At 38.6% G+C, this 16849-nt stretch overlaps 1 protein-coding gene across 2 annotated transcripts in view; it reads right to left on the reverse strand.

Annotated features, from left to right (window-relative positions):
- Positions 1 to 14982: 14982 nt before the first annotated feature.
- The window catches only part of LRATD1 (LRAT domain containing 1), an 83276-nt gene continuing 81409 nt past the window's right edge, over positions 14983 to 16849 (reverse strand). For both annotated transcript variants that reach the window (XM_069850480.1, XM_069850481.1), the window contains exon 2: positions 14983 to 16453. In XM_069850480.1, the coding sequence (XP_069706581.1) occupies positions 15562 to 16416 (855 nt within the window). In that variant the 5' untranslated portion in view covers positions 16417 to 16453 and the 3' untranslated portion in view covers positions 14983 to 15561. The remainder of the gene's footprint in view (positions 16454 to 16849) is intronic.

The following is a 16849-nucleotide window of genomic DNA, read 5'->3' on the forward strand; positions in this document are numbered from 1 at the left end:
GCAGAGTCAAAGAACAGATGGTATGGCTGCTATTTGGTCTTCAGAATCTTAAACAGACTGCTATGCCGTAAGCGGTAGGCTATTCACTTTTATCTATTAAAATGGATGGCAACAGACCACTCAACAAACCAAGTTTTGGTAGGAGTACTTCTATTTGTTTTAGAAAGGCTCAGGAACTAGCACTCCTACAGCAGATGTTTAATGTGGTTTTTTTTTTGGATGCTAACAATCTTGCCCAATGTAAACTATTGTCATGTGGTATAAAAAAATCCAATGTGCCCTGAAATCCAAGTACAATTAAATGTTATTCTTTGCTGCTTATGTCTGATAACGTAAATGAGACAAATTTGAGGATCATGTGAATACTCACTTAGCTTAGTTTTTGATAATATGACCAAAATCACTAGTGAACCAAAAACATTATTTATTTGTCCAGATCTAGAAATTAGCATATTTTATCATAATTGATTGGTCAGCAGAAGTCTAGTGTGATATCTGAAAGTAGGAGAAAAAGGATTTATTTTGGTTCTATACTCATATGTTCTAACCCTCAAATGCAAGCAGGAAATAACACTAATTATATCTGTTCTTTACAACTGAAAAAGTGTTTTCATCAAATTGATGAAGATTTAGGAAGTATTTGAATTCTCATATGCATTTACAAAACTTATTCTGAAATGTATTCATTATAAGTGAATGAATGAATAACTAGTTCAATTTAAGAAAATAAATAAAAAAAAACCCCAATGTTAACATCTTTCCACTTTTTACCACTTTTTATTTCAAGAAGGGATTATTTTAGTGTATTTGTAAATTCTTTCAGTAATGAAATGAAATGAGTAAAGGTCAAGCTTTAAATAAAGAATTTATGCCAATTATATTACTGTAAACGATACTTCAATTTCATTCCTTGCTTTATCTCTGATCTACTTTTTAAATTTCATAAAGAATGACTTAAGCAGGAACCACAGAATGGTGCTGGAATTTCTTAGGCAGCGTTTTTCATTACATAATTTTCAGTCAAGAGTGAAATTCACCAAGGGATGATTAAAGATTTGTGTATCTTATTTTTTCATCTGGAAGTCATTTATTCATCTGTCTTTCTAGATAGGAAAAGTCATTATTTGATGGCATTTGATAGAGTGATTTATGGAGTCTGATCAATCAGAGTTTATACCATCACAGCAAACTTGGAAAAATAGAGATGAGCAGTGAAATAAGGATATACAAGTATTTCCTGTCATTGTCTTGCATTGTAAACCTGTCAGCTAGGAGCTAAAATTCAATACTGGGAAATCAAGAGGTCAAGAAGACAACCTGCAGAAAGGTAGTGAGAATTTTTTATTACATAAATTCACCTTTGATGCTAGAGAACCATGCAACACTGCACTTCAATGTCTTGCACATTTTAAGTAGTTTTTTCATATTCTGTGTCATGGCACCTACAGACAGACTATAGCCATGGACAAATTGAGTCTAGAGAGAACTTCAGAAGCAAGTCTGGCCCTCATTTAAACCCCTTTAAAATGGATGAAAGGATGTCCATTGACTTTGATGGCCTTTGGCTTGAACTTCTGCAGGCAGTCTTGGGTTCTAATCATGGCTTCAGATGATGTTCCTGTATTTTGTCCAGTTGCTGCTTACTTATATGTATTGACCAGCACTTGGAATAGGCCCAGGAATACAAGACTTTTCCCTTCCAGGATGATGCTTTACAAGATAATGAGAGAAAATAATTCTTTTTTTTTCCTGAAGTTTCTGTGATTTTCTGCGCAGTGACACAGATTTTGTATTGAGAATGTTTTCTGTCACTCCAGAATTAGGCTGGGGTGACTGGACAGGTGTAAAGACCAACTTCTTTACTTGTGTTGTGTCTTAAACATTGTTTGAGACCAGGGCTGCATTCACCTGAGGGGCTTTTCTGTGGTTGAAGGAAGTGCAGTAGCAAGCACTGCCCCCTCTGCTCTGCCCCCCAACTATGCATGCGTGCCCAAAAGGTTCAGGTTATTCTGCCAAGGGTCTGTTGAACTGCCAGTGACCCTGGAGACCCCCAGCCCAATTCCAGAACCTTCCCAAAGGAGATTCTGTGCATGCCTTGATTTGAGAACTTTCACAGCAAGACCACCCCTTACATGCTAGTGGGAGCACAGATTTGTCCTTTAAATAGAACCTGCCAAGAAGGCATGGGGCACATGCCCACCACCCCATGAAACTGGCCTGGAGAAGTGCTGCTGAAGAACTACCAACCCTCACACTCCTGAGGAATTGCTGTTGGAAGAGTTGCTGCCTGATGGCCCAAGTTTTCCAGAGGAACTGCTGTGCCCCATTGGAGTGGTAACTATTGTTCTTTTTTCCCCACTGATTCTATCTCTGGCTTATCTTACTGTAACTCTTTTTTTTTTTTTTTCTTGGCACTATGGTGTATTGGATTGAATAAGGGTTGTGTTGTAATTAGTTTAGCAACCTTGGCTGTGTTCAGGGTAACAGACTATGATCTGAAGAGATGGGGATCCTTTTTTTGCAACTTCGAGAGGTTGCAACTCCAAGTGCACCCGAGTATCTGGTTTGTTATTTTGTCTATGTCCAAACTGAATACTGATTTGAATTTATCCTGGGAGATTTGTCAGTCTCCAATTTGTCATGCAGATATCAAGACCCTTCCTCTTCCACTGTTTAGGTCAGGGTGAGCCCAAACACTACTGGTGTTGGGAATGGACCCTAACAGCAGTTGAGGTAAGATGTATTGCTCATGGGCAAAAAAAAGGAAGGAATTACTATCCGCATCAAAAATACTTCTGTAAGCATTCAGGGTTGGGCCAAAATTGCAGAAAAAACTTTTGTTGCATTTCACTGTATTCCAAAGCTGCCTGACTGTGGGAAAAGGCAGGACTGCAAGCATTATAAGGAATGGTCAGAGGAAGGTACTGGGAAAATAACTGCTTTTCTTCTTTAGAAAAGGAAGAGATGAGATGAAGTGCTTCTGAGATTTCAGAAAGTGAGACTAAGTCTTTCAAAGTTTGCGGCCTTTATCTCTGCTTCTGAGAGTGCTGATCTAAGAACATCACAAGGGGGACAAATGATCTACCACCTGCTGCCTGAATTGAGTACTCACCCGCAGGTCACCAGTTTTGTCAAAGAGATTTGCGTTGATGGCATATGAAATGGCGTTACCATCAAAACATATAATATTATTTTCCTTTGAAGAAAAGCAACAACTACGCTAACTTTGAAGTTTGAGGACAGGAACGCAATTAGTTCAGGAGTACTAGACAAAAAAAGGGAAATGAATTCAATGTTGTCACTAATAGAAACTGGCAGTTTCAAACCCTGAAAGACTGGCTTCTTATAACACATTTAAATGACAAGTCCCCAGCTAGTGAGCTGATTTTGGACCATAAGAATGGAATCACTTGAATAACCATGTCCAATACTCAAAAAAAGCAAATGTTTCTGCTATACATAAATAGATTTCACAGAACATTTACTCTATGTGCAACTATATCCTCATGAGCCACAGACTACGTTCCAATAATCCACGTGTCACAGGAATAAAGCAGAGGAGATTGTGGCAATTGCAGGCATTCTGCTAAATAAAAGTTCACAGATTGATCTCAGAAAGTGGACCACACTATATGCTAAAGAACAGCAAACTCCTCTGCTTGCAAAAAACTAAACAAGAATCTAGTTAATGATGAAGTTATTGAACAAATGAACAAAATACAGCAATTAAGCACTTGAGAAATTACAGTGCTATTATGGGTATCAAACTTCAGTCTTCTGCCTGCCTTTACTTCTGTCTTCAACTTTCTTCATCTTACATTGGCTTAGCATAAGGGCATCAACTTTAGAACTTATCTGAAATTTTTCTGTTAAAATTTCTTGCATCACTTTCAACTCTTTTTATATCTATATCGTTTAGAATAAAAGCTAAACATCACTGTTTATATTAAAATATTTTAACTCGATCACAGATGGTTACATCTACTTCTTACCTTTCATTTTCTTGATATACAGTCTGCTGTTTTGCTGCTGTACTGACCATCACTAACAGTAACTAAATAAATTTTGAAGAAGACAAGTGAATATATCTCTGGCTGACAAGACATTCTGTCATCCATAGAAATGCAGAGTATAATAGGTGTTAAAGACTTTTTTAGTATGGTTACCCAGCTGATATCCTAGAGGATCTATTATTATACTATATAAGAATTCATAGTTTAATAGTGCTTATTTTTCTCACTAACACAAGGCATCCTTTTAAATTTAATCTGTATGTTATTTTTGTCTTTTCTGCCTGTCTGCAGGTATGCTACCTAAGACTAAGGTAAGACTAACATCAAAAATCTTCTGAGAATTTTCAACAAAACCCGAATGTATCTGTTCTTTCTTTTTTTTTAACAGAATCTGCTATAATTATCATAAAATATGAATACTTAAATAAGTGCTGATAATTTGGTTTTGTTCAGACAACTCTTAAGATATCATTAACAGTATTTAAAATTGAGTGGTTTTGAAATCAGCTTTATGTTAGAATAACTCTCATGCTATTTCATCTCATACACACTAAAACCAGTTGCAGATCTAAAAAGAGCCATCAGATTAACATTTTCTAACATATCAGTGTTGGATTCTCACACTGGAAATCTATTCCTCTGGCAGGCGACCAGAATTTAAATTTGGCAGGCTATAGTGTAGTGTAAGGTTTACTTGTTCAATCAAGCATTCAATTAACTAACATGTCAGTATGTTGGTCCTTTGTGACACAAATAAAAGGCAGCTAAAGTGCATTGAGCCATCTGAATGGATAGTTGTGTAATTAATATTTGTTTTTAATTTATTTTAAGATGTCCAGATGCTCTGGCAGTCAGTGCCCAGGAAATCCTTAAAATAATTGATTGAGTTCTGCAAACTTACTACAGGTCAGTAGGTTTTCCTCTGTATGTGATTAGAACTGGGCAAATGATCCAGGAGACCTTTTCAAAATTATTATTTTTTAACATTAATACATTGCTTATTGTTATGACATAATTTCTCCACAATTGCCTATTTGTGAAATATTAGAGTTTAGTAACTACAGTTTATCTAAGACTGTAATTGTTGTGGGATCACACAGCATTCTCCAACTTAGTAAATCAAGCCTTGTGAGTCCGAGGTTTGACAAAGCAGTGAAGCTCTTCTTAGGGGAGAAGAAATCATATAATTTCAGGACACTTTTTCTCAGACAATCTCAACTTTGTTAGCTACTCCAGCAGGTTAATCCTAGTTGTGTAAGCACCAAACACAGAGAAAGAAAGGCATTTGAAGGGTGTGATTTTATCACACATGTGTGTTGAGGTAGGATGAATTTTCTTCTGAAAACATGGCTCTCTTTCTGCTGCTTAGGTAAGTAGCTTAGACTATACATACAACATTTAGGTATTTGAGGGACGATAGAAATAAAGGCCTTTCGGTTTGGTTTTGTCCCACTTAATTACAGTATGTAAATTAAAAGCATTGGTATGCTAGACACCTTCTATAGCCAATGGAGATACAGGCATCTTCAGAGAATTATGGACATTATTGGACATCCCATTCCTACTGAGAATGGAAAAAGCTGATTTCTATAGTGATAATTGAAATCTGATGCATCAGATCTCTACTTAACAAAAGTTTGCATTTTGCCAAAATCTCAGAGTAAAAGAGATGTTTCTTAGCTAACCAAAAGAGATAAGAAGCAAGGCTGATTTGCTATATTGCACATTTTATACTTACATTACGTGATGGCACTGACACCATGGGAATTCCAAGGACATTTCTATACATCAATACATTGGCTACAATTTCTTAGGGTCATATGATACTACAGGCCCTAGTGGGAGTGTTATTATGTGCTTCACTGTACCATCTCAAACATGCTATTTTGTATGTCTGGTAACTCCTAGAATTGATGTTTTTAATCTCCATTCTCTGTGGCATTTGCATCATTCAGTTATGCGTTCCCCTCTACTCATACGCTGGATGAAATGCAATTTCCAGAAGGCTCATTCCCACTACTACCTCCCTTAGTTTATTTTTCCTCTGACCAAAGTTTCATTGATTTTTCTACTGCCTTCTTTCTGGCTAACAGTTAATGATCACACTCAATGTACAGATAATAGAGATGCCAGTATCCTTGTAGCGGTTAGCTGTGATCACACAGAGCCATTCTCACACACAAATACACACAAACAAAAATAATAATAGAGAACCCACAAGCATGCATGTACATAGACATACTTATTTGAACGCTAATGGAAACCTCACCAATAAAAAGTAGATTAATGCATAAATCAGATTTAAGGAATACCTTTTCCATCTCTACATCTTGCATTCAATATACAGGGGTGTCATTTTTAAGATAAACTGTTTAGCAGCTACCCTTTTTACCATTTAATACACTAGTGCTAACCTGTATGTATAGAAATCCTAATATATTTAATGCTTAGCACGATAGGATATTGAATTCTATGTTTTGTAAGATTTACTTCACAGCTATGAAAGCTTTTTAAAATATGTGAGTAATATTTTCCAAGCTCCACTCGAGCTGTCTTCAGTGTTCAGTTCAGACTAGAGTTTGCTTGAGGGCTTAATTTTCAGGTGGCAGAAGTCTGACAACATTTGGAAAAATAACCAGTTTGGGAGGTCTTCAGTTGTACATGTAACACACTGACCATTATGAACATACAAAACAACGTGTTTCATGGTTTTGAGTTATTCAGCCTGAAACTAGTTCAAATAAGATTTGGAAAGGCTAAAGAATATCACTTGAGTATTCCTGCCAATATGACAACTCTATTAAACTAATTTTCCTTTTCTTTAGCACTGTTTGTTTCAGTAAAGTACACCTGAAATTTGGAAAAAAAGGTGTATGGAACTTATAAATCAAAGTGTTCCATAAATATTGATACAAATTTTATTCCTGTTTCAAAGAAATAAAAAATACATCACAGTAGATAGCTGAACATGTAACAAATTCTTCCTCTGACATTTTATGTTCCTAGCTTATTTCCATTCACAATCCCTTCGACATTATTCTGAGGAAAGTCATTAAAAGCTCAAAGGTATGTATGAGATTAAGGATTTCAGGAGAATGAAATCGAAGATAGGTTTTCAGTACTGATATCACTTGCAGTATGCAAACATTTGACATTTCTGTTGGTCTTGGGGTGCATTATCAGCAATCAGTGAACTCAACTTTAAGTTCCTATGGATTAAAGAAAGTTACTAGCACACTGTGAAATGGAAAAGCAAAATATCTTCTTTATTCAGCGTTAAGTATGCAACTTTCTAGCATGCCCATATTTAAAGGGTATCACTTCTATAATTGGTGCTCATAACACAGTGAAAGTATTATCTGCATGATTCGGAGTTTATCTGTATACAAAGCATAAATATAAAAGAACAGCCCAAGTTTTCTGATGAGTACAACTCCTTTTAGAACCTTTTTCTTTTGCCAATCTTTTCCCCCCTATTTCTTCAACTTCAAAGGGAGATAAAGAACAAGGAAACTCTTTTACAGTCCCTAGCTAGAGCTAATGGGACCCAGCCAATACTAGTGCCAGGATGAATCTGCACATTAACTGACCCTTTGTGCAGGGGTCTAGCACCTGACACTCTTTTATATAGCCATAATTAAAATGAGTCAATGGGTCAATTAAAGTGAACTTTTCAATATTAATGGCCTTTGATTACACCTAACTGAAGAATCAATGGAATAAAGTCAGCACAGGCTGGAAATACTAATCCAGAAAGCCTGCCAAGGTTTGAATTTAAAGCTAATGTGGGGCTATGACATATTAGCAAATAAACAGAGTTATATTGTACAATTCTCTGATAAACATTAACAGGTCCTTGCTTTCATCGAAGGTATTTCTGTTCAATGAAGTTCTAGCTCCACATCCAACCTAAGTTTCTTAAAAGTAACTTGCTGATGCTCAGTCAAATATTTTAATTAACAGCAAAGTTATAGTGGTCCATGATTTGTTACACTGGATCTGCTTTCAGTAGGAATACATTTATTTAATTATTTCAATAAAATTGGTTTATTAAAGGACTTTGGCAGGAAAGGTGAGTGAATACTTTTTCTTTCACAGACTCTGAAAATGACAGTATTCTCTAGGCAAGGATTCAGTTCTGACAGTCTCTCTAACAGTGATTTCTAGTGATGGGCTTGTTCATGGAAAAGGGCTTTATATCCCCCACAGGTGATTTGATAAGGAGGAAGACTTTTGGATAGGCAAAAAGATCCATAATCTTTTATCAGGTGAAACAAAAACCTCATGGGTGAGGACATGGGATAATTTGGCTATTGTAGTTCTTGAAATGAAATTTCATCTGTCAAGGACTCAGAAGTATAACTCTCAGCAATCCAGTCCACACAAAGCACTCACAGGTCTTGAGCTCATTTTCACCCTGTATCCATTACATAAGGCTTCAAAAAGCAGTCAATGTTAGCCTAACTGTGCCCCAAATAACTTTGGTGAAAGTTCACCAAAAAATTCAATGGGGAAGAGTCAAATCAATAATAAGTGCTTTCCAAAGTCCCACCACTTAGCTTTTGAAATAAATATATAAGTTCAAAGAAAGGTTAGATGAGAAAAGTCAAGAAATAGCAATGCCAGCCACATCCTTACTTAGGAACATCTATACAACAACAGCTGAGCATGTCTGAACAACAACACAGCTAATTTCAGTGTTATGCTTGCAAAATATTACAGTGAGGGGAAAAATATTCAAATTATGAAAAAGCCCTTGTGGCACTATCCATTAAAATATGCCGAAGAGAAAGATGGATGCATACTTCACTGGAGCATTCTTTTATTTATAAATACACAAGTCAGTAGCAGCATAGTTCATTCTAAAAGGGTATTTCATTATTGCAAAGTATAGTGCTCCTTGATATTTTTCCTCTAGTAAGTAGCAATATGCCAACCCCTACATACTTAACTCACTTCTCTTGAAGTCAGAAGACCATGGTGTACCCTAAAGAACAGATAGTTGAATAGTGTTAAAATAATGCCAGTGAAGTCTTGGATATCCATCTGTTGCACCTATAATACACATACTGAAATGACTGCCATTTATTACCAACGCCAACAAAATAGTCAAAGACTTTTGGTATATGTGTGTATGCATAATATATATACAATATGCATATATATACATGTATATACAAGTGTATCTATTAGTTATATTTCAATATACATATAAATTTTTGCTTAAATATTTATAAACAATTAGTATATTTTTCAGGCTCAGTTTTTATATTGCTTTCAGCTGACTGAAAGGCATATGGAAACAATAGGAACATATGGAAAAAAATCTGGTTTAAGACTAGATTGTGATATATTTATTCATGTTGAATAACATACAAGGAATATTCCTTCTGTGGTGTAAAGTATTGTGCTGTGAAGAAGCATCACAATACAGCACTTTGTATTTACTCATGCTGTTAAGATATATGCTGATTATTTAGCTGCAGCAGGTAAGGTCAAGTCAGAACTATATCTGGGATTTGATTGTTTCATTCATTTGCAAGTTCTACCCCATGATAATTCTGCTGGATCAGGGTTTATTTACATAAACTGGGAACAAGCTCTTAGCTGTACCATATAGGAATTACCAAAAAATATTGAGGTCTCATGTTTATAAGCCTAATTCTGATCAGTTTATGAGCTTTAAACTAGGATTTTTTCAAAATAGACCACCAAAGCCACTGTATCCAAATAGTGTTTAAACCATGAAAATTTTTTTCTACTTAAGGCTGATGAGACACTGAATAGTTTACTCACCCCAAGTTGCCTAGGGAGTAGCATGCATTTCCAAAGTGTGAATGGTTCTATATATGAGGTGTGCACAGTTAATCAACCTCATGCACCCTGGAGAAGAGAAAGAATTTCAGGCATAGCTCTGAACATATTCCTTGAACAGACTGAAGTTTAACTTCAAGCTCTTCTGCCTTTATCTACATTGGTTCCAGATTCCACCTGACCTCCTGTCAAGATAGCTGGAAGATATTGGCTCTACAGCACTTCAGAGACTAGAGCCCATAAACAAAAGTCCAGTTTTTTATTTGTGTCTAGCACTCGTACCCACACAGCCACACAGGTCAAAAGATGTTTGAAAAGCATTAACCCACTTTCACTAGGAAAATGCCAATTTGCATAGATGATTATTATATGTACAAGTAAGAATACACAATTAAGGTCCTTCTGGTAGACATCACACAGATGAGCCTTCACTTGAATTCTATAGGAGGTTGATGCTGAGGTCTTGATCCTGGCCGTCCTAATCCTTGTTTTTATCCCAAAGTAAATACCAAATGAAGTAGATAGACTTTCTTTTATTTTAAAGATCCTGATCCTGCAAACACTTGAAAAGGCAAGCAGTTTTACCTACATGGATTATCTGCAGAATCAGAAATGCCCCAAAGTCCCAAAATGAAAACATGAAAAAAAGAGGAAAAAATGTCACTATATCTCAAATAATCTCAATGTGAATGGCCTCTGCTAATGGAAGTTCTGCAATTCCTTCAGACATATCCATCTAAACACATCTGTGCTTCCTGCAAAATATTTAAAATAAAGAAATGAAAATGCATATTATGAGTCAATTATAAACCCTATAAGACAAATTCTAGATTACTTCTCAAAAGTAAATACATTTAAATTAACTGTTAATTTCAATGGCATGGTGGAATTTTAATACACAAATTCAACACTTGGATTTTATATCTGTAGAGATTTTATCTATATAATCTGGAGTAAATCCACTGATATGACAAGTAATAGAAATTTCTTAGTTTATTACCTTTTTCCAACCTAACATCTACTGTACCTTCCTTTTTTGATTTACAAGCAGTTCAATAAAGTAACTGATCCTAGTATTCATTAATATTCTTTACAATAAAACTGCAAAAAATCTGAACAGATTAAACTAACATTGTGTCAAATGATCCATGAGCATAGGGCAGTTTTCCATGTCAAATTTGAACTCAAAGTACAGAGAAGTTAAATATTTCATAGTAACAAAATAAGCAAGTAAAAATGGAAACATTGACACTCATTCTACCCATACATCACTGTCCTTTAGACCCTAATCCTGCACTGAAACTGCCCTCAGCATGGTAGCCCAATCATACTTCCTTACGTATGTCTGGATTAATTCTTTGGACCAAGACTTTCATCCCCGTGCTGTGCTATACAGTAGAAAACACAGTTTGCACTGCATAATCAGCAACACAACTTTTTAGTCCCAGTCAAGTATAATCATTGACAGAAAACTGTTGGCTACCCTAGTAGAAATCTTCCATAGAAAATAACTAAATCTTAACACTAACAGTAGCTGTCCCAGTCCCCTACTTCTTCCATAGCTGCAGACAGAGGATTGAGAACTGGGCATTTTGTAGCACCTAATCCCAGAAGATGCTACATGTCTCAAGTGAGATCCAGCGTTCTCTCAACTCCAGCCACCATTGGTTCAAGACATCGCATAAACACGTCTATAAACTCTGCCAGATTTTTGCACATCACTTACCTGAATATGAAAGACACTAAAACGAAATAAGACAGGACAATTAAGACTGTGCACGCTCTAGCATAGACCAAAGGCCATTTTTTGTCACACCCTGAAGGCTGTGTATTGTTACACTTTTCTTTTAATCTGAAATCCAGATATAGATCAATAGCATATTGCCCTAAAAAGCATACTGTGAGGGTTTGATTTTTTTCTCATTTTATGACTTGAGAGGGGAAAACCGAAAACAAATTAACCTAGAAACGTAAGATGGAGACAAAATTGACAAACACTGACAAAATCTATTTTGCTATCCTTACAGTCCTCTACCTATATGCACAGCCAATAATCAGTAAACATTTTGGTCATGACAGTAAAACATTTCACAAAAGCTCTCCATGTTTCAACAGGACATGAACTGAATTTTTAATAAAATGTTAGGCTCAAAGCAATTCAAAAGATTGCATTTTGAAAAGAATACAAGCAAAAGAGATTCTGTAAAATCGCTACCCAAATAGCTAACAGAAAGGTTGAAACGTGACACAAAAGAAAGATGTGTAAAGTAACCTAACATTGCAGCCACATTACAAGTCACTACTTCAAGAGCAATGAATGAGAGATAAATATTTGTCCTGGGTAGCTAGACTGAAGAATGTAAACAGAATCCATGGGTATAATGCAGTTTGTCAATATCTTTACTGCTGGAAATGGAAATGTTAACTCAGGCAGGTCACTGATCCTGAAAGACGATTATAATCAATTACATTTTTTACTTGTCAGTCATGCACATCATTGCCATTCTTGCAGCTGACTGCTCCCGTCTTACATTTTTTATTTCAAGGCACTGAACAACTTTCTATACTCACGTTTCACTTGGTCTTTTTCACCATTTTCCTACTGCCATCTCAGATTAACACTACTTCCTTCAGAACCAGTCTGCTTTCTTCCCTTATTTTCACAGTAATGTCTGTTTCTACTGTCCCCCATCTCAGAAAGGTGGCCCTTCTGGTGTCTGAAATGCCATCTTAAATCTCACTACTTCTCTAGGTCCACAAATTTTACCCACCTCCTAAACAATAAAACCTGATCCAATGCTCACTGGAGTCAGTGAGAGCCTTTCCATTAACTTCAACGTACTATGAATCAGGACCAGATTGCTGTCAGCAACTCTGGACTGAAATCTAGTGAAAGAGAAAAAACCCGAAGTGTCTGTATGGGTATCTTTGTTCTTAGTAACCGACTGCTACTTGAACATAGTCGTGGCAATAATATTTCCTATGCTAATACTATCTGTGAATATTTCCAGTCCCTTTTCTCCACACCATGCAAAAGACTAAGGCCTTAATTCTGTTGTTACCTTTACCTGTACAAACTTGGAGCGATGCCAAAACCTTCTGATGGGGCTTGAATAAATTAGCTTAGGCTAGTTCTTATCAATTCTTTTATACACTATTAAATAGTGTTCTAAATCCAGCTAGGTGAAACAAGGAAGATTGTGTTTATGAACCAAGTTAGCAAGTAATTACAAAATAAAACCCCAACAGTTAAAATGGCTGTTTAGACAAGAGCGATGGAGTGAAGCATTTGGAAAGCACAGAGAAAAGTTTAAAGCCAGTATCTTTTAAATTCTCACTAGTGAGGACATGCCATGCTGTTCTTGCAAGGACCCTTTCTAATCCTGTATTACTGATGTAAGAGCAATTTGACGAAAAGACATTCCAGAAATCAAAAATATCAATTTGACGCTACTTTATTCTTCCTGTCTTGATAAACACTGTTATTTATTCCCCTCTTCATGTACTTTTCCCTGCATCTTCCTACCTCTGCTCCCCAATACATATTTTTATAAGGAAATATTAAAATAAATTTCTTTTGCCCTCCTCCTTCCTTCTCCTACCATTTAAGGTTGTTTTAGGGTTTTTTTGTAATTGTTGTGCATGTAAAGCCCATGCCTTTCTGCAATTTCACAGTGCTCCCACCAATTGACATAGGGATAGCAGTTCTAACAGACAACTGGGGAGATTTAATACAGCATAATTATTAAGACACAAATACTATGTAGAAGACTCTGTGTTGTGAAAAAAGCTATCATTATCAGACAGCAACTTTGTAAATATAAAGCTAAAATAGTACACATTTATTAAAAAGTATGTTGCCATTCAAGGATATTTCAGCAGTAGTTTGACTGTAACGACAATTCACATTTTTCAAATGTTTACCCTATATTGCACTATTCAAGGTACTTCATGGGAGCAGATAAAAGTGACACTGCCTGTTAGCAGATAACTTTGCCAAGTGCATCAGCAAACACAAAGCCAGCTAGATGACCTTCACTGAAGGGGTGCAGTTGAGGGGGGAAGGGGAGGTTATTTTATTTGTTTTGGTTTAAGATATTTACGCTGACACTTTCATTATAATGTACACTCCACCCTCACAGCTTCAGCTACAGAAGGCAAACACTTTACAGAAATGAAATTGCTGTTGCAACAAGGCTGCTTGTGACATTGTTTAATACAAAAAGGAGCCAGGACATGGTACATTGATACGGGGGTGGAGTGTATTATATATACAGAAGAGGAGTATTACTTCTGTTCTGCCATCTGACATTGATGTGGGAAGAGGGGACAAAAATGCATTTTCTTTCCAGTACTGAAACATGCAAAGACAAATTGCTTATTACAAGTTGTGTGCAGCTCTGAATAATAATTAAAATAAACAGCTCTAGAAACGCCCCAGTATACTTAATTTGTTTAACTTTCTTTTTAAATATGTATTTAAATAATCTGATCTTCCACTTCAAAATTTCAAATTAAGCAATGAGTGAATAGGATCTGAAATACAGACAAGGCATTGCTTACATCACATTAAAAGGCATCTTTTAACAGCTGTGGATTTCCAAAGTTAGACTGAACAAAATTTCTAGTTGCTTGGAATTTTAAATGCAAGATGAACTTGGCCACATTACATTTATTTTCTTTAAGTGGAATTGTAAACACACAATAAACTGCTGTTTCAAAGAGGCAACATGCAGAGTTCAAACCTAATTGTTTCTTGCAGGATTCTGTTGACCTGTGCATGAAGGGGTATTGAAGCAGTGGTGCGGTGAGAATCACTACAGCAGTACAAATCCACAGCTCAAGCACAAGATCCTAAAGGCTGGATCTCCAAGGAGCAACACTGAGTATACTTCTCTACAAAATACACCACTTCCTTTAACCAATGAATATAGTTTCAAGAAACAGCTGCTCAGCAACTTTACCCCCCCCCCCAAAAAAAAAAAAAGAAAAGAAAGGCAGGGAGGATGGGAGGAGGTGGAAAGAGCTTACGCATTATGATCAGATTTAACAGAGAGCTGCAAACAGAAAGCAAAGAAGACAAAATATTTTAAGTGCGACACAATTTCAACCAGAAATGCAGAAGCATTTCCCAGGTTAATATCTTGCTAGAGTTGGCTAGGACAAAATTTCGGTTGCAGCTACCAGTTGAAGCAACAGCGCTGAGAAACAGAACAAACAGGCATTTACCCCTGCCCCCTCCAACCCCTCCTTTCCCTCCCAGCTAGCAAAGTACAACTGATGCTTTTGGTTGACTGTAAGGCAAACATTAGCTAGAAACTCATTTAGCTAGATACACAACCATGGCCCCAGATGTTTAAAACTTATCATGGATTAAAGCCATGAAATAAAAATTAAAAAAAATAAATTTCAATTTGAAATTTTATTGGCGTGTTGCTAGAATGGTCAACATCGATCAACAGGAGAGACTTTGTCCACATACTTAGAACAGCCTTCCTGCACCTCCCCCCTCTTTTCTTTCTCTCTCTCGCACTCTTTCAGCATTAATGCTATTAAAAGCCAAACAAAATACTGGCTATGGGTGTCAAGAATGCTGGTTTTTTTTGGAACGTTGCCATGGATCCCGCTTCCAGACGCGTCCCACGGGAAAAGGGTGCAGCCTCCTGTCTCTGTGGCCAGGCTGCTCTCCCCAGGCAGGGCAGAAGGAAGGTAGCCGCGTCCCCCTGCTGCTCCCCTACTCTTTCCCATCCACTATGGCCAAGTCTTTGATCACCCTCAGTTTGCCGCTGGCGTCGATCCTGCGCCTCTCGCGTATTAGATCCTCCAGGCTGTGGAACCTCACCGTGTGCACCTTGTTCTCGGCCAAGTGCACCTTGAGATGGTACTGCTGCTGGTGCTGGGTGCCCGCCGCAGCCTGCAGCTCCCCGCCGGCTTTGAACTCCCTTTTCCCGAAGCGGCACCAGGCGGCGAAGCTCTCGGAGTTAGTCCAGCAGATCTCGTCGCTTTTTAAGCCCAGGTGCCCGCAGGCGTTTTGCACCACCAGCTCGGCCACCAGCGGGCGAAAGCGGTACCAGCTATTCACCACCCGGCCCACGTTGCCCCCGGGAGCTTCGTACAAGCTGTCCTGGCGGATCTGCCCCTGGTGCAGGTGGATGATCTGCCCGCCGCCCACATACACCGCCCAGTGCGGCGGCGGCGGCTCCGACGGCCCCAGGTAGAGCAGCTCCAGCAGGTCCCCCGGCTTGCAGAGCGCAGGCAGGGCTGACACCGAGTAGACGCTGAGGTCTCCAGCCTGGGGGCCGCTGCTGACCTTGGAGAAGATGCATTCCTGGCCGCGGAAAGCGGAGAACTGGGTCTCGTTTAGCACCAGCTGGTGGTGGAGGTGGTGGGTGGGCGTCTCCTGGCCAGGGCTGCCGGAGCCCTTCACGCTGTACTTGTCGGGCTGGCCTCGCTCGTCCAGGTCCTCCTCCTCATCCGAAAAGAAGTAAGCCACACCGACGCGCAGCTCGTCCTTCTCGATCCCCGAGGGGTCCCCGGTCGGCAGCTCGCTGTAATTCAGGTGGGTGATGCGATCCAGTTGATTTCCCATCAATGACAGGGCGAGGCGAGGGCAGGAATCGCCGGATCTAAGGGGAGGGAGGGGTAGGCAGGGACGGAGAGAAGAAGAGGAGAGCGCAAGCGGAGGAAAGAAAGAGAAGGAAAAAAAAAAACAATCAAGGCACATACAAAAGATTTTCAGCGATTCCGCTCTCCCTCCCCTCCGTGCAAGGGAGAAACTCCCAGCGCAGCCCCTTCCCCTGCCCTCGGGCGCGGGGCAGCGCACAGGCTGCGGGGCTCCCACCGCCGGGGAGCGGAGTTATCCCGGGAGCATCCCTTCCCCTCTCCGCACGGGGAAAAAGGCTCCCGAGGAGCGGCTGACCCGGAGGGACCGAGCCGGGAAAGCGGCTGGAGAAGCACACGGCGCCGGAGCTCGCCCGGGACCCCGCAAGGAGCCGGCAAAGAGCAGGCGACGAGCATCCCCC

Source organism: Phaenicophaeus curvirostris, chromosome 2, assembly GCF_032191515.1.
Source record: "Phaenicophaeus curvirostris isolate KB17595 chromosome 2, BPBGC_Pcur_1.0, whole genome shotgun sequence".
Taxonomy (NCBI): domain Eukaryota; kingdom Metazoa; phylum Chordata; class Aves; order Cuculiformes; family Cuculidae; genus Phaenicophaeus; species Phaenicophaeus curvirostris.